The 17,867-nt window shown below is 48.4% G+C and overlaps 5 protein-coding genes and 1 non-coding gene across 6 annotated transcripts; 3 read left to right on the plus strand and 3 right to left on the minus strand.

Annotated features, from left to right (window-relative positions):
- Positions 1–387: 387 nt before the first annotated feature.
- MGYG_00670 (hypothetical protein) lies at positions 388–754 on the plus strand (the record flags this gene model as incomplete). The annotated part of the gene is made up of 3 exons (XM_003176536.1): positions 388–463; positions 544–609; positions 681–754. The coding sequence occupies 3 exons, from the start codon at positions 388–390 to the stop codon at positions 752–754; spliced, it is 216 nt and encodes a 71-aa protein (XP_003176584.1).
- Positions 755–1,738: 984 nt separating this feature from the next.
- MGYG_00671 (hypothetical protein) lies at positions 1,739–2,242 on the minus strand (the record flags this gene model as incomplete). The annotated part of the gene is made up of 2 exons (XM_003176537.1): positions 1,739–2,055; positions 2,143–2,242. 2 exons carry the CDS (start codon positions 2,240–2,242, stop codon positions 1,739–1,741), a joined length of 417 nt encoding a protein of 138 aa, XP_003176585.1.
- Positions 2,243–3,475: 1,233 nt separating this feature from the next.
- Positions 3,476–7,360, plus strand: MGYG_00672 (C2 domain-containing protein; the record flags this gene model as incomplete). The annotated part of the gene is made up of 7 exons (XM_003176538.1): positions 3,476–3,622; positions 3,729–3,773; positions 3,867–4,082; positions 4,215–4,623; positions 4,694–6,271; positions 6,346–7,097; positions 7,172–7,360. The coding sequence occupies 7 exons, from the start codon at positions 3,476–3,478 to the stop codon at positions 7,358–7,360; spliced, it is 3,336 nt and encodes a 1,111-aa protein (XP_003176586.1).
- Positions 7,361–7,857: 497 nt separating this feature from the next.
- Positions 7,858–7,928, minus strand: MGYG_10508. Its single transcript has one exon. It is a non-coding gene; the product is annotated as a tRNA-Gly (tRNA).
- Positions 7,929–10,298: 2,370 nt separating this feature from the next.
- Positions 10,299–11,947, minus strand: MGYG_00673 (NsdD protein; the record flags this gene model as incomplete). Its single annotated transcript, XM_003176539.1, has 3 exons — positions 10,299–10,541; positions 10,635–10,988; positions 11,072–11,947. 3 exons carry the CDS (start codon positions 11,945–11,947, stop codon positions 10,299–10,301), a joined length of 1,473 nt encoding a protein of 490 aa, XP_003176587.1.
- Positions 11,948–14,506: 2,559 nt separating this feature from the next.
- On the plus strand, positions 14,507–14,890 carry MGYG_00674 (hypothetical protein; the record flags this gene model as incomplete). Its single annotated transcript, XM_003176540.1, has 2 exons — positions 14,507–14,805; positions 14,833–14,890. The coding sequence occupies 2 exons, from the start codon at positions 14,507–14,509 to the stop codon at positions 14,888–14,890; spliced, it is 357 nt and encodes a 118-aa protein (XP_003176588.1).
- Between the last annotated feature and the right edge of the window lie 2,977 nt (positions 14,891–17,867).

Here is a 17,867-nt window from a genome sequence, read left to right on the forward strand (position 1 = left end):
TTGCGCGAGGTGCCCCTCCCCATCCCTCCGGATGGCCCGATGTCCCGATCTGATCGTGAGAAGGGAAGTGTCTGATCTGATCTGATGATACGTAACTAAGTGGAAATCTTCTTCTCGGTTCCATCTCGGTGGGTTTTGCTGGAATATTTAAGCTGGTGCTATCCCCCCCTTTTCTGCCCCTGAGGCTTGTAACTACATCTCCCAGACACCAGAAAGAAACACTTTTGCTTCCTCTTGGTGAGTGGTTGCCGTCTGCCTCAACCTTGCCCTGACCCAGCAGTTGGACCTGCAGAGCTAACTTGCCATTGCTTGCTACCGTTAGATAACTCTCGCATCTTCCACTCAAAAGGACTTTTTAAAGCCGTTAGCTACTTACTCCAAATCACAATGGACTTCGTCAAGGGCCTCGCTGGTGGTAACAAGGAGGGCGGCAGCAGCGGAGACAACACTGCCCTCAACAAGGGTAAGATATTCTACCGCCAGTGCAGCGTCATTAGATGTGATGATGGATGCATGCATGTATGCTAATGGGAGACAAAACAGGTATCGACGCTGCTCAGTCCACATTCCTCAAGGCCGGCCAGGGTACCAACGACCAGATCAACAGGGGTGAGATATATACACCATCTAATAACGGGCCTTGAGAAGAAGCCATTCAATTGCTGACTTTTCTGGCGTAGGTATCGACACTGCCCAGGGTGTCTTCTTGGGCGACAAGAAGACCGAGCAGAAGCCAGTCGAGGAGAAGAAGTAGGTTGATGATCGATGGTCCCAGGAAGCATTGGATGTAAAGGTAAGCTGCATGTTCATCTGCTGTAGAGGAGACAGACATGTTGACTAACTCAGGAGTTTTGGTATCTAGTCCACTAGTCCACGTAAGCCTTCTCATGCATGAATGATATATATAATCCGGCATTTGGTTATGGGGGCGGTTTAGTCAAGATAGTTAGTTACAGCTAGGTACCGTTTGCACTGCTTAATGTAACTATTTCTGAACAATGAGGGATATCCATAGATCTTCCTTTTCCTTTTCTGTCTCCTGATGAGTTAGATTCGCGAAGTAAGTTACCCTAGGTATCGACCTTTATCCGAGATATCTCCAGCATCAAGCCGTACCTGTCAAGTATAGTTATTGTACTTACGACTAAGCGGTGGCCCGATGACCTTTCGAACCAGTCTAAGGGGCAAGAAGTGAGGTCCAACGAGTTAAGTTATCGTTATCTCAAAGCCAGCGTAGAGAATAATTTAATGCATCACTCCTTGCCCCCTGTCCTGGCCCTGGCCCTTCGTCCGCCCGTATCAGAGGAGAGTGTTTCTCCGATGTGGCTTGCCTGGGAGGCTGCCAATAGAGACCAGCCATGTAGACATGGCATGGGCCCGTCCATTCACCCATAACTTTTTGCATAAGTTTAACAACAGTTAACCATATATGGCCATCCCAAGTAGACCGTCCATATGGAGTACATATAGTTGGTAGTCGGAGAAAGCCCCCTCATATGCTCCGTGCTTTATGCTCTCTGCTTCACTAACCATACTTCATGCCTCCACGAAGTCTCTCTATGTATCCACGACATGCAGGAGAGTGGAGAGACGCTGCGGCTGCTCTTCTCTGGACTCGCTCCTTCGTTTCTTTTGCCCACGAACGGGATCTCTCTGGGAGCCTTTTCTCCTTTTCTTTTCTTTTCTTTCTCCCCAATTAACTAATCCTTCCAACCCGATGGCTGGCCTCCTTTCCCCCTCATTTCGTCAAGTAGAGTAGTAGTAGCACGACGGACGGTGCGCGGCGGACGACGGGATGGCGTATGGACGGCGGGTGGTGGAGGTCGTTGGTTGCTGGACATGAGCCGAAGGGCTCCGCGTCAACGGTGACATGAGTGAAGTCATCGTCCAACGCAATGCAGAGAGGAGGAGTGGACCAGGCTGCACCGGCCAAAGACGGCCTTGAGGCTTTTTTGGCTCTTTCTGCTCGTCTGCTGTGTTTCGTCCCTTGTCTGGTGTTGATGTCGTGTCGTGTCGTGTCGATGTTGGTGTCAGTGTCAATAGCTGACTCGCAGACTGCGTGTGTGTGGCAGTGCGGCATCAGTCCGAGACCACCGACAAGAGATTATCGTGCAGAGAGCATCGCAGGTGCAGATGATTGACGCTGGGTTGGTTCTTGGACTTGGACTTGCTCCGGCTTTGCTGCTGCTGCTGCTGGGTTGATGCTGGGAACCCGACAGGCTCCTGCTGGCTGCTGCTTCATGGAGGGTGTGGCGTATCCTTGCTTTGGTGGTGGCCCCAACTGGCTTTACCTGGCTTTAACTGGCTTTTACTGGCTTTTACTGGCTTTTTAACTGGAACCTTTAACTGGAGTTTGCCTGCTTTAACTAACCTTAGGCCCTAGCCGCCCCCTAGCCGCCTAACACTTCCTCGCATCCCCCTTCCCTGCCCCTTAAAGACCGCTGGACCCTCTACGGAAACCGTCTGCCGGCCTCGTCCCCGTCAGCTAGCGACGACTAGAAGCAAGCATCTTCCTTCGTGTCTCTCCTCAGCCGCACGCCCCCGTGTTTGGTTATTTAGTTATCGATAAACGAGGCCCTGCTTGCTGCTTGCTGTTGTTGTTGCTGCTAATTATAATATAATTAGCATAACAAATCTATCACCTTCGTATCGTCTTCGTCTTTCTCTCTTCTCTCTCCTCTGCGTCTCCTTTTTCTCTTACTTCCTCCTTGCAAATGGATCCCAGCCTTGTCTCTCTCCCTGCATAGTCCTCCTGGAAGATACTCGCAGATGAGAACACGGTCCTATATATAGAAAAGATTCCCCTAAAGCGAGACTCGAGACCCTGCTCACTGTTCCTCTCTTTGCTTTTGGTCGACGGAGAAGCAGAAGAAGGAGAAGAAGGAGAAGCAGCAGTGTTTTTCTTTTGTATGTTTTATTTTTCTCTTCCTTTGGTTTGATTGATCCTCCCGCGAAAAAAAAACATCAACATCGACAGCAACGAAAAAACCACAAACAAAACCACTCGACCTTGTCTTCGTCTGCCCGTCTGCCCGTCTGCCTGCCTGACTGCCTCTTTTCTTCTTCTCTGCCCTCTTCCCCGTCGTATGCATGTCTTTCTCCATCTCCACCCGTCTTTTCCGACGTTAATTGATAGCGGAAGTCGGTGAAGTTCTTCCACCGCCATCGACCAAAAAAGCGACCCCCCAAAACCCCCAAAGCCCCCAAAAACCCCAAAACGAGCCTCGTCTCAACGACCGCCGCTGCCGCCCACTAAGACAACACGACAAAGCCATCTTCCAACAGGCCACAGCCTGCCTGGATACACGGTCATACTCGATGAGCAGACCTGTACCAGCCTCTATGACCTTGCGATCGTAGCTGACAGAGGCCTCCTTTCGATTACGTCGATCCCATAGCCTCCGCAGGCAGCTCATTCGCCCAGGAAGAGGAAGAACTCCCACCCAGTCCTGCTACGGCCTCTCTCCTCCCAACGATGGTCCGCCTGCCACTCCCTCATCGGCGCAGTGGGAACCGTTCCCCAAAGATTGGCGCCGCCTCTTCTCAAGATGACCTCTCTGCCGCCTCGACCGCGACCTCCGAGACAAAATTCCCGCTGATCTTGAAGACTCAGGTTATCAGTGTACGTTCCTCGCCCGAAAACAATTTTTTTTTACGTCTTTCCCGGATAGGCTATGAGGGTTGAGATATCCGATCTGACACTGGTCATTTTATTTTTTACCTTCTAGGGCCGTAATCTAGCTGCAAAGGATAGGAATGGCATGAGTGATCCTGTATGTTTACCCCTGTCCCAACAGGCAATAACCAACTCTTAACCCACCCCCTGGATGATATACCCTGGCTAACTTAACTGCCTGCTTCTCCAGTATCTGGTGGTCACGCTAGGCCATGCCAGAGAGTCCACCCCTACAATCAGCAAGACTCTAAACCCAGAGTGGAACGTCTGTTTCGATCTGCCTATTGTTGGTGTTCCGTTGCTCGAATGTGTCTGCTGGGATAAAGATAGGTTTGGCAAGGATTACATGGGCGAGTTTGATATCGCCCTGGAAGATATCTTTGCAAACGGCCAGATTCACCAGGAGGTACGCATACCTGTTGTTGCCCTACATATATCCTTGCTATATATTTCTATGCTACTCTCTCTATACGAGAAAAGGGAGAGAAAAGAAACAAAATTTCAAATATAGAGTGCCCGACTGACAATGCCGCATCAGCCCCGATGGTACGATCTCCAATCGAAATGGAAGACAAGCAGCAAGAAGAACAATGATGTCTCCGGTCAGATCCAGCTGCAGTTCTCTCTTGTCGACCCCGCAAACCCTTCTGCTTCCTCAGACCAGATCTTCTTAAAGTTCAAGAATCTCATTCGCAACAGTGACGATGAGGAGGAAGATGCTACCCCCACTACATCCGGAGATAACGAGGAAGTTGGTGAAAGCTCAAAGGAGGACCTGACCAGACCGGATGCCATCGCTGAGCAACGACAAAAGTCAAAGGTTGCCCGACTCAAGCGGCGGTCTATTGCCGTGCGGGCATATGAATTCTGCGGAGCCAAAGACGGGGTGGTTGGCATTGTCTTCCTTGAAATAAACAAGGTCCTTGACCTACCCCCAGAAAAGAACAGTATGTCAATTTCAAAGTTGATTTTGCGCCGGGCAGGGGAGGGAAAAGCAGCTGCTGACATTTGTTATAGTGACTCGCACATCCTTTGACATGGACCCGTTTGTGGTCACGTCTCTTGGTAGAAAGACCATGAGAACCCGTGTCATCCGTCACAACTTGAACCCAGTCTTTGACGAGAAGATGGTATTCCAAGTGATGAAGCATGAACAGGCCTATTCCATCAACTTCACCGTCATTGATAGAGACAAGTTATCCGGGAACGATTTTGTTGCATCCACAAACTTCCCCTTGCAGAGCCTTATTCAGGCTGGCCCTGAAGCCGACCCAGAGACAGGCTTATACCAACTCTTCGACCTTCCTCAGGATCCCGTTGAGCCCACCACTCCTCAGTCCTCCTCCAAGTCTAGGTTCAGACTAACCCTATCTCGCTCTACTTCCGCATCAAACCTCGCCAAAATGGCAAAACCGTCTCTGAAATCAAAATCTTCAGCTGCCTCGTTAGCAAGCCAGTACCAGCAGGACAATCAGCAGCCGGCTCCAACTTCCAATCCTGCTGCATCTCAGCCTGATTCCGCTAGCACGCTGAATGTGCCTGGGAACATTTCACCGGTTTCTCCAGACAAAACTGGCTTCCCTTCTACTAACCCCGACACAGATGCGTTTAAAAACTACGTTATTCCATTGTTACTGAAGAACAAGGACAGATGGGAAGACAAACATAATCCAGAACTCCATATAAAAGCAAAGTACATGCCTTATCCAGCTCTGAGGCAGCAATTCTGGCGCGTCATGCTACGACAGTACGATGCAGATGAGAGCGGACGTATTAGTAAAATCGAATTGACTACCATGCTGGACACCCTAGGCTCGACATTGAAAGACTCAACGATCGACGGATTCTTCCACAGATTTGCTGCAGAAAACGAGTCGTCCGGAGATACCATGGATCTCACTTTTGACCAGGCGGTGATCTGTCTTGAAGAGAAACTTCAGGAGTTGCAAAAAAAGACAGTGGGCGCCACCATGTCTAAATTAGTGCAATTCCCATCGTCCTCTTCAGGGCCGTTAGAAAGTGAGATCCTACCCGATGATGATGATGAAGATGATGACGAGGATGATGCTCCCCTCACCCCTGCTGGGGGCGGCCGTACTCACCTAACTTTGAACCCTGCGCTTACTAACGTTGACCAAACAACAGTATCTGCCACAGCTAGTCGCGATGAATCGGTTTCTGGTAGCGAAGAGGGCACCAGCTCGCCTCAGGGTGACCTCTCAGACGAGCGAGGTGAAGAGCATGTCATTGAGATTCGAGAGTGCCCCTTATGCCATCAGCCTCGCCTGAGTAAGCGGTCCGATGCAGATATCATCACCCATCTTGCTACCTGTGCCAGCCAGGACTGGAGACAGGTAGACAATTTAGTTATGGGTGGCTTCGTGACCTCCAGTCAGGCGCAGAGGAAATGGTATAGCAAGGTCATCACCAAGCTGTCATATGGAGGCTACAAGATCGGTGCCAATTCGGCCAATATCTTGGTGCAGGACCGCCTGACGGGACAGATCAACGAGGAGAAGATGAGCGTATATGTTCGACTGGGTATTCGATTGCTCTACAAGGGATTGAAGAGCAGAGAGATGGAGAAGAAGAGAAGTTCGTCTGCCTGGTTGCCCCTGATGCAGTCGGCGAGTAATAAGCCAATAGCTGACCTGACTTTCTGTCTGCAGTTCGTAAAATGCTCAAGTCGCTGAGTATCAAGCAAGGTCGGAAGTACGACGACCCTGCCTCCTCCAGTCAAATTGAGGCATTCATTGAATTCCACCAACTTGACATGAGCGAAGTGCTTCTCCCCCTGGACCAGTTCAAGTCATTCAACGAGTTCTTCTACCGCGCCCTAAAACCAGGCGCACGCCCCTGTTCAGCACCAGATGATCCAAACATCATCGTCTCACCCGCTGATTGTCGCTCTGTGGTCTTCGACCGCATTACTGAAGCCACCCAGATCTGGGTCAAGGGCCGTGAATTCTCCATTGAACGACTTCTCGGGAAAGCTTATCCAGAGGACGTGGAGCGCTACAAGAACGGAGCTCTCGGCATCTTCCGTCTTGCGCCACAGGATTACCATCGTTTCCATATCCCCGTTGATGGAATCATGGGTACCCCAAAGACCATTGAGGGTGAATATTACACTGTGAACCCAATGGCTATTCGATCCGCATTGGACGTGTACGGCGAGAATGTTCGAATTATAGTCCCTATCGACTCTGTTGCTCATGGTCGTGTAATGGTCATTTGCGTCGGTGCGATGATGGTCGGTAGCACAGTGATCACGCAAGAGGCCGGCGCGAAGGTATCCAGGGCCGACGAACTTGGGTACTTCAAGTTTGGAGGAAGTACCCTATTAGTCCTATTTGAACCAGGACGAATGAACTTTGACACCGATTTGGTTGACAATTCAAAGGGTGCTCTGGAAACATTGGTATGCTAGCCACTTTTCATTAATTACTACTTCTCCTTTTTCCTATACAGCATTCTAACCGACTTTATCTCTAGATTCGCGTGGGCATGTCCATTGGACACAGCCCAGGAGTCCCCCAGTATACGCCCGACATATTCAAACCGACCAAATACGTAACCCCCCAAGAAATGGAAGCCGCAAACCGCAGAATCGGAGGCCCTGACCCAAGGCTCATCCCAGAATCAGCCTCAGACCTCGGCCTTGACGAATTACAAATAAAATAGACACGAACAGCACAGAAACGGGAACCGAAAACATCCAAAAACAGCATATTGGATTTCTAGCAAATGATGCTTTCTTTCTTTTTCCCATCCCGCTCTTCTACGCTGTTTCTCCTTTCGTTCCTTCTATATACACTTTTTCTGCTTTCTTTTTCCTCATTCTTGCCAGCCTGCCTGCCTGCCTATTTGCTCCCAGGGTATATGAGCGCATTTACCGCCTGTTATTCTTGCTTTTAATTCTCGTTTGTTACCTGCATCGTCGTCCGCCAAAAGCGCCAGCGGACTTCTTGTAATTCATAGCTACTTCAATTGCATCTTCATTAGACACAGGGATAAGCATGCATATAGGCTCTCTAGTCTTCTCAATATATATTGAATTTCTATCTTACATTTACATTTACCGACTCGACACTCGCTACGGGCGTCAATTATTTATAAGGCACTGAAAATAACGACTAAAAAAATAATCGCGGTAAGCGAAAATGCAGAAGCAAAAAAAGTGCATCGACCGGGAATCGAACCCGGGGCCCGTCGATGGCAACGACGGATTTTACCACTAAACCATCAATGCGATCTTGTATGATCACGTGTAGCTTGACTTGATTTTTTGGACATAAGGACAGTCTCCAACCAATGTATATGAAACAATGCAACCACGATACTTGCCATTATTAGAATGTGAAAATATGCAGAAATTACTATTTGGTAATGCCTTCACAAGCCTAAAGGGATCGCTCTGCTCAGAAGTGCCAGGTCGGGTTATATTCGGTATTCGGTCGTTGCGTTTCCAAGGACTCCTTTCTTCTGATACGTTTCCCCTTTATTCGGAAATACAGACCTCACTCTATCATTGCAATAGTGGTTAATATGAAAGGGTTGTCATCACGTAATTCATTTATCTCTCGTTTTCGTGTTTCCCCCCTTCGAGACGTCATAGGGAGAGAGATGGCATTCGGATGTTTCCATTTCAAGATATCCATATCCATGCTGCAACATGTATGGCATCCATCTCCGGATACGAAAGCGAATTCCGCGATGATAGATTTGCAGATTCGCGCCCGGGAGTTTGATAGGTCCCTGCTTTTCCGCTAACGGGACAAAGATATTTTTATCATCTTCAGGGTATATAGTGTTATTGGGTCGGATATCCCCTTCCAACCCCTTATCCCGTGGGCCAGGACGGGGCATAGAGATTAGATTGAAAGGGCTGAATCAGACAAAATTGCAGATTGAGCGTATCTAAGTCCCTAACTCGTCACGCTGGGGAGTCCATGGGTAAATGAGGCAGACCGGAACATTCCCTGGGTCAAAAGGCGGTCACAGAAAATTCGAATGGTCCCTCAATAAGTTTGAGACAAACTTGGGAAGAACGGGGTCATGGGTTTATACAGACATTTTTATAGCTGTACTTTATAGAGGTCTCGTGGTTATGTCGTGTTATCTTGATAATAAGACACATAGTTGTACCACTTTACCAAATCGGCATCTGGGTATGTATATTAACGGGTGTTGTTTGTGGTAGAGATGGTTCAAAGATCATGCAAGATCATCGTCTCCATTGAATTGTTAGTCAGCGGCGTTCTCCATATATAGGGCAGTTCCAAGGCTACGGAGTAATAGATGGCGATTAACTCCCAAAGAGGTTGAAACGCACCCATACCCCACGTAGCTGGCTTTATTATTTCATCCAAGGACAAGACCGGAGATCGAGCAGAAACTCCGAGAAACTCCACTGACAGAATTTTCGGGAACGCCGGCATATAAGTGAGTCAGCGTCAAGGATATGTTTTCAATATTGCCACTGCGGGCTCCATCTGTCAAAAGACAGTGTCATCGTCCGGTGATTCGAGGGGCGGGATCTAGTGGAGCACTCGAAATCCATGGAATAACTATATCCATGTGATCGGAGTGACAGCTTCGAGAAGGAAATGATAACTCTTTCTTTCTCCATGCCTTAATTTTCTCTCCCTATCCCCCCTAATTGATCAGGAGGTATTTCATCTCAGCCTGTCTGATGTTGTACTTTTGAAGTTTCACCTTCAATTATTCACCTGGAACCGGAAGTTGGGGAAGACGCCCTAAGTTGAGTCAAAGGGAGTGACTGCAACCTGTCCCGAGCCAAGTAGGCGCGTACATATAACAGTCATGATGTCAAGGCCGAGCGAACGCTTCATGGCTGGCTGAAGGCGAAAGCTGGATAACGGTTCAGATAAGGTTGGTGGGTAGGTACCCGTAGTTACCTTATTGCTAGAGAACCCACTTTGGGTCTGCTTTTGGCCACCATGGAACTTCTCTATTGTGTGTTCCTCTCCCTTTGGCACGCAGCATACAGCACATTTCTTGGAACATAGGCTTATCTAGCATAGGAGTAAAATCTTCGATTCTTGATAGAATTGCTAACAGTAGATGGGTATATGTGACAACAAATTAAAGAGATCCAGGAACCACGGAGGAGAAAGAAAAAGGAAGAATTGAGAGACACAGGCCAAACAGAAGAGCAAACACGCATATGCAAAATATGTAAAAGAAATTGGTAACTCCAGTTTCCAAAAACGAAAAGAGACAATTCCCAGCATACATACAACCCTGTATTCCAGATGTTCCAGAGAAATAAACATGCAATAGTAGAGAAAAGAGAAAAACTAAAACAAGTGAGAAATCGAACGAACAATGGTGCAGTAAAATCGAACAGGAAGAAACGCCCCCAGTATGTTGCAATAAATCTTTAGGTTTATTTTTACCTTCCCGAACCACCCAATTTTGGAAAACAGTAACCAAAGGGAAAAGGAGGGAGGGGTGGTGGGAGAAAAGACAGACAAGAAATGTATAAAAATACATCGCATAAATATATGTGTGTGTGTGTGTGGGTATGGTATATGGAGGATTCGGTGGAGGAAATCAAGCCATACTGATTATCCTCAGGGGTTGCAAGTTGTTGTCATCAAGGCTGGAGAGGCGATGATCGGCCAACACCAGCTCTGGGCCGAATATTACTTGCAGCCATGGCCATCTGAGAGGTGGGAGCGGTAGATGAAGTTGACTTGTTCATACCCTGTTTGCGGGTGAGTTTGGCGTAGTGAAGCCCGCAAGCATTACAGAGTGTTCGTGCACCATCAGGGCCTCTGCGCCATTCAGGGGTTTCGGCACGATTGCAGCTATGACAGCGGCCAGGTGGGGCAGCTTTCTGTAGTTTGAAGGTTAGCAAGAGTGCAATTAAGGGTAGAAAGAAGATGATAGATCATGTTCGGGTGGAGAAGAGGGGGAAAGTGCATCGTACCCTGCGCTTCTTTTCGATGCTAGACCCATTCATGATGTGAGTGTTGCCACTTGCCAAGGTGGTTCCGTTTTTGTACTCGTCGGCGTACATGGGCATCCGCTCTTTCTCGCGGGTATAATCTGTTTTAAAGATTTGCTGGTGACTCCGCTGTTCGTTTAGAGAATGTTCATGGGAGATTGCGGCCGAACGGATTCTTTCGAGAATCTCTGCCGTGTGGCGATGCAAGTGGAGCAATTCGTCGATTTCAGCTAGCGAGGGCATCAAGCTAGCTGGGTCGATTGACTCTGTCCTAGGTTGGGGACGTTGGGAATATGGTCGAAGTATATCTAGCGTCCGGGAACTCGTGTCTCGGACCTGTATATAAAGTTAGCCATTGTTTGTTCTCTTTTTCGAACGAGTCAATTTGTAGCAGCATGACGGAAAAGGAGATTAAATACCTCATTGAGAGATGCGCGGACGTCGTAATCATCAAGGTGTCTCTTGACCGCATCACAGTATGGTAATCCATTGCTTCTCTGCATCGACTTGACACTGTCCATTGAGGTATGGTCTGAAGCACCAAAATTCCACGTCGAATGGGAAGGTCTGGTTTCAAAGGACGGTGGAGGGAAAGTTTGTGAAGCCGGGCCACTGCGGTGGGATGAATAAGATGACGGGTTGAAGCCCACTGGCGATACGTAGCTAGATGGCGAAGATACAGCGGTAGAAGTTGTAGATAGCATGTCAAAGCTAGGTGCGTGTGAAGTACATATCGACGACCTGTCAGCAACCGAGCCTCTAGTAGATGATTTCTCCGATCCTATCGAGTGTATAGATCGGGCGTGCGAGTCCTGGGACATTATTGAGCCTTCGGACTGAGATGGAGCAGACGGATGGTGTTGTGAGTTAAGGATAGAATCTCGCAGGGACGGTGCTGAAGAGTTTGTTGATGAGAATGGGTTTGATGGTCCACTAGGCCCTTCTGCACTAGGCCCAGTCATGAGATTTGATGAAGGCGCAATGTGGCCCGGTGTCTGCGAGGGGCCGCATACTGACGGCTGGGAATGAGGGTATGGTAGAGGATTGCTCTTTCCGAGTGCTTCGTGGATGGACGGTAGCGACTTTACGCCGGTACTTGGAACATCGGCTAGTCTATGCGGACGAGTCGAGGGGGATATTTCTGCCGACGACCTGGATGATGGCGGAGGTGGAGGCGGTTGATGGTGAGTGGAAGGAGAGAAGTTATACTGAGGCTGATTGCTGTGATACATGGTGGAGGACTGTCGATGGAAGATATGAGTAGAAGTCGAAGAGGCAGTGAGTCCAGTCGCCATGGGAGACGGACGCTATGTAGCAGGATGTTTGCTTGCCGCTGGATGTGACGGGGGAGAGAAACCGGGGTTGTTTGTGGGAGAAAGAAGGGCTGTTATAATCCAGGGGTAGCAGAATATCAGTTTGAGAGGTGATGTTGCAGCAGGCGTCCCGTGGATCAGAAGACGAGCAAATCTGAATGGCGGTAACCGGAACAGGTACAGGTACAGGAGCAGCTCCAGACCAGCGTCTGTTTATGTTCTCAGAGTCCGCCGTGCTCTTTCAGTGGCACGCGTGCGGTGCGTATGAGCCCAGCTGGTCTCTCCTTTGAGGGAGACTCGAGAGGCAGAGGGGGGGATCAAGTGTATAGTATATGGCCTCTGAATGGATTCTGGATAGCAGCAATATTTGTTTTTCTTCAGTTGTTATTTCCTTTTTGAATGTTTTTTTTTCTTTAATTTCTTCTTCGATCTTTTTTTTGCTTCCTTTTGGGACTGCTTTGCGGCGCTAAAAGTCGACTTTAAAATATGCTCTTGAAGGGACGGGAAATAACGTAATCGGTCAACCTTATTTGGCCCAAGGGGAGACAGAGCTCATATTTTTCGAAAATGGGCGAGGGTGTGTGAACTTGAAACAGTATCAGAACTACCCGGTGATACGAGGCGGTCCTTCTCTCTCACAGTTCCGTTGCTGCGAGTACCCGGGGGCTGTCGCTCGCCAGTTCGAGGAGCAAGAGGGAGGAGAAAGCAAAAAGGGAAAAAAAGAAGAAAAAAGAAAGCAAAAGGGCCAGCGTGTCGAGACGGCGAGACAAAGGTTTCTTCTTCCCCGGACGAGATCGGTTGGATGGCGGGCGTAGGGATCGAGACCGTATCTAGATGTATAGATGTATATGTGCTTGTATACACACGGAGATGCAGTCCGAGTGTATATAGATCGATCGATATATGTATATAGATGTATATATATACACACACGACAATATATCAAAGCGACGTCCCCGTATAAGCTTCGACGGGCTGTTGCAGGTTCACGGCCAAAGCGTAGCACGGTAGCCAAATATTGGGCCGGCGGGCTGGATCTTGGCCAGATCGAAAGGGACGGACGGCGCCAGCGGAGGAGAGGGCCAATCCAGCAGCCAGGTGGATGAATGAGGAGAGGAGACGAGACGAGGGCGTACAAAGATCGTTCTCCCTTTTTTTTAAATGTACGAACGGATCTCTCTTTCGCGTGTGGTGGTTGGATGCGGGCTGGGTTCAGATCAGATCGGATATCAGATTCACAGCGCACGCAAAAGAACCATGCTTTTTCTTATCCTGCTTCCTTTTTCGACTCTTGTGCGTGGTTTCTTTTTTCACTCTTCCCTTTTGCTTCTTCTTGTCGTCTCTTCTTCAATCTGGGGCTGGCTTCTCTGGAGTCGAGTCTCCTGGGATGGGGATATGGGTTGGCTCTCTCTGCGTCTCCCTCTGTTTGCCCTGGGTTCGTCCTTCAACCAATGCAAGGCCAACTGCTTCTGCTTTGTTTTCTTTTGAATCTGCTGTCGTCCCTGGTCGGGCTTCGGGGTTTGCTGGACAGAGGTCGTTTCTTTTCTTTTTCTCTCTATCGTTGTTGTCCTTCTTTTCTATCCTCTGCTTCGTCGTCCAGCAGTTCCTGTGTCTATGGCGGACGGATACACGTGAAGGGGACCTGCAGGAAAGGCAGACTCGAGGTAGACAGTCAAGGGATTCTGAGCGGGAGGAGCCGAAGGAGGTAGTAGGGACTTGTAGTAGATAGAATTAAGGGAGGAAAATACGAGGAGCAAACAAAAGGTGAAGATGAAGTCGAAGGTCGAGGTTTATGAAGTTGAAGTCGACGTCAACGTCAATATCGCAGTAATATATAAAAAGTAATAGTAATAATAGCAAGAATAATAACAACCACCACCAACGCAAACCAGCTTATCGTCGATGGACCGGATATTACACACCGTTTCGTGCTTGCTTACTCCTTGCAGTACGGGGTCCCTTTTTTGCAGTCTTCTTCTTCGTCGTCTTCGTCTTCATCTGCTCCTTTTTTTCTTATTTTTCTTGCCGGACAGTTGACATCCCTGGCCCTTTGGTCTTTTGGCACATGTGTACCTTATAGTGCGGGCCTTGATATACGCCTGGGATGTCTTTTTTTTAAAGAAAAAAAAAAGAGTCAAGTTGACTCTCTGTGGAGTGGTGCCAGCCGTTTTGAGATCAGTCAGAGACACGTTTTTCCTATTTTATTTTCATTTATTTTTATTTTATTATTGTTATTATTACTATTACCATTATGACTACGGAGTACTATATTATCTCCTTCTTTTTGTGAAAGCAGATCCATAGCTCACAGGGCCTAGCGTCGGGGATTTACAATCCTGCGCCAGAGAAGACGAGGACGGCGAAGCTGACGAGAGACAGGCTACCTGGGCAGAGCCGTGAGATACAGAGATTCCCAGATATCACGAAGATCACACATGACGATGGCCGGTGGCGTGAATGAACAGATAGATCAGATCTCGCACTCACGCTTATTCAGTGGGACAGGGAAAGCTGCACAACCGGCGAGTCTCAGGAAGAGAGATGGAGGAGAAGGAGGAGGAAGAAGAAGAAGAAGAAGCAGCAGCAGCAGAAGACGCAGAAGAAGCAAAGAGAGCATATGGAAAAAAGCAAGATGAACAGATGGCGTGGTGGTTGCCCCCTGACCTGACCACCAGCCTTCTCTTGCAATGGAACGGGGGGGAGGCAGAGTTCCTGGCCATGCTCTGGGACGAGCAGGGGGGCGGAGGAGACAGACACGCACTCAGACAGCCATACGGAAGACAGAGGAGGAAAGAGAGCAAGAGAGGCAACGGCGACTATACCTGGGTTGGCTCGATACGGTGATGATGATGCAGATGGAGATGCAGATTAGAGATGGAACATGGGGACCTGCAAAAACCCGTCAAGAAGCAATTGAAAATTTAGAAAACAAATGCACACAGAAAAAGGAAGACAGATCGGGAATCCGGCCCGCGAACCATCGAGATTAGGGCTCTTTCCCCTAGCAGGGATTGGATACGAGGACGTAGAGGGAGAGGCCTCGAAAAAGCAGCATCAGACAGGGTGACCTTGCTCTCTTCAGCGGGAAGCACGATCGAAAAAGCAACAGGGCCTCTCTTTTGCCTACACGGAGTACATAAAACGGTGTTTATACAGCATAATATACGCCGTCAAATACGCACTAGTTGATTTATCGTCCATGCACGATAGTAATCCGGCCAGATGGAAGGCGGATGTGGCGTGGATGTGCGGACATAGTCTTAGGACAAATGCATGCACACACAGATGCATCTTTCACACATATACAAAGAGAAATCATATTTTTGCTGCCTTTCTCCATAACCAACGATACAACATCGCTTTGAACGCCGGATGAGCCGCTTTGGCGATAATGAAGTTGTGCAATAAGTTGCTCCGAGACACGGATACGACTGGACTCCGTAACTATGGACTGGCATCAAGAAAAAAAAAAGGGGGTGAGATAGAGATTAATATGAGAGAGAAGAATATATGGGACGCGGATGTGGATTTTTTTTTGGGCCGCTGATCCAGGAAACTGTCACGACAGACAGACTCTGGTTAATTCTTCCGCCTCTGACTTGACCTGATGCTGGTGCATGTCTAAAACGATCAGCGAGCAGGCCGGACGACAAGCACTCGCATATACGGAGTACGACAGGCCTGAAATCTTCCAAACTCGGAATATTCTCCCCTGCTTCCCCCATCGTCATCTACAAATATCCATCCTCATCTCACCACCAGGGCTAAATCAAGCTAAACTAGTAGTGTGGAATGGAAGTGTAACAATAGGAGGTGAAGCCGAATATCTGGGCCCAAGTTGCCAGCTGGAATGCGAATAGCATATGGATCCAACAGACAACAGACAACAGACAACTCGCAACTCAGGAGGCAGTCAAGCGCCCCTCTTTCTCCAAGGTGAGACAGATTAACTATTTTTGCATATTTGCTTGCTGCGTTGTAAGAAAATCAGCAAAATACTTACTCCGTACAAACCAGGCCATTGGCGAGACGGATTGAAAGCTTTCATCCAGGCACTTGGGATTGCTAGAACCGTGGCTCAATTCTCAGCCAGTCAGCAAATCATGGGCTGCCATTTGCCTTTTTACATCGTACAGCAGCCAGCATTCACATAGTATACGCGAGGGCGCATGATGCTATGATCGTACGGCATTGCCTCCGTCCCTATCGGTCCCGAGAATGTTACACTGAAGATCGAGATGTTGTCTTTACTCCGGCCACGGGGGACAGATTACGGAGTAGAAGGTACAGGCACAGGCGAGCTCTAAGATTGCTGCCGTCGCATACAGAACACTTTCTACCTTCCCCGTCCCATGTGGTCGGACTGGCAGTTCTGTTTTGATTGGGGGGACAAAACCACTCTATATATAACAGGGTTTCCGACTACTAATTTTATGGAGATACCCAGGGTCAGAGGGTGTTATAGTTACTCCGTACTTACATAAAATTATAAATTCACTAAGGCTGAGCGCTAACTTTACTGTCTTAGATCGGAACATACGATCGATCGGGCTTACAGAGAAGCCCACCATTCCCCGAGCATGTTTTTTCTTCTCCATACCGCTAAGCCTGATCAACGGGCCGCCTCACCAATTTGGCAGGTGAGCAGGGGAAAATCTCAACATTTGATGGGCTCGTCTAGCGGCTTTCTCTGCCATCAGGGATATTTAAAATCCGTTTTTATTATACTTCTACCCACCTCGGATCGGGAGAATGAGGCCATAATCAAAACACGAGAGCGAGAAGAACCGGCGGGCTCAGATTCCAGAAGTAATGTAAACACTTTTACGCTTCAAGCATGTTTTTTCAGGCCGCTTTCCTTTTTCGTACCAGTTGCGGCGTTCCTCTAGGATGTCTTTACAATACTTCTACGTACGGAGTACTTTTTGCTGCTGGTCCCAGGATGCAACAGGCTGCAGATTGGATGTCAACGGCTGGAGCCTGCCAAGGTCTTCTAGGGATCTTTCCCGCCTCCCCAATCCATGATCCATCCCTATTCCTGCATGGGAAGGCCAAAGAAGGGGGAAAGGAAGCCAGGGAGAAAAAGGATAAATATGCATGGGACTTTATGTCGTCATATGCACTAAACAAACAAAGACCCCAAGTGGAGAAGAAAGGCAAGCAACGGGGAGGAAGAGGGCAAAAAATGACATGTCTATCTCAACGGTCATCTTGCGCTTGCCGCCGTTTGGTTCGCATTGCCTAACGGGCGAGGCGAGGAGGAAAAAGAACCGCAAAAGAAAACAAGAGGCAGAGTTTGCCCTCTCTCATCTTAATGGCCAGGATTTTCACATAATCTGCCCTCCCTTAGGCTCCCTATTTCTGCTTCGTCGAAAAAGATAGCCATCCCCAGCATTCTATTGGCGGAATGCGCTAGTTTTGAGTGATGACCCGGCTATATAATATGTCAGCACATATACATATAAATATACGGAGTATAATGTCATGACTTTCAGTCAACCAAAATAAACCCTGAAGGAACCCTGCCAATAGCCGAAAGATTTCCGGGCATGGTCTTCACGGCTTCCTTGAGACAAGTCTGCCAGATACACTTACGTTATCTACGTTCAACCCAGCCACGAGCGTGAAATCTTGGTTTTGCAAACAAAATAGCCTCTCCTAACGATTTACAAAAACAGGGGCTCTTTGTACATACGACGAGAAGGAACACGACCTCTTGTACTCCTTTTTTCCCACATGTTTCCAACATGGCCTCCCCATCCCTGCTTGGTGTGACTGAACAAGTTCAGATTTCATGCAAGATGTTCACTCTCAAGCTTTCTTGAGCTCAACCAGTCGATGGAGACAAAATATCTTCATTCGCTCACAGCCGCAACGCCTCCTTGCGTACCTCGCTGCACCA

The sequence above is a fragment of the Nannizzia gypsea genome, genomic scaffold, assembly GCF_000150975.2.
Source record: "Nannizzia gypsea CBS 118893 supercont1.1 genomic scaffold, whole genome shotgun sequence".
NCBI lineage: Eukaryota > Fungi > Ascomycota > Eurotiomycetes > Onygenales > Arthrodermataceae > Nannizzia > Nannizzia gypsea.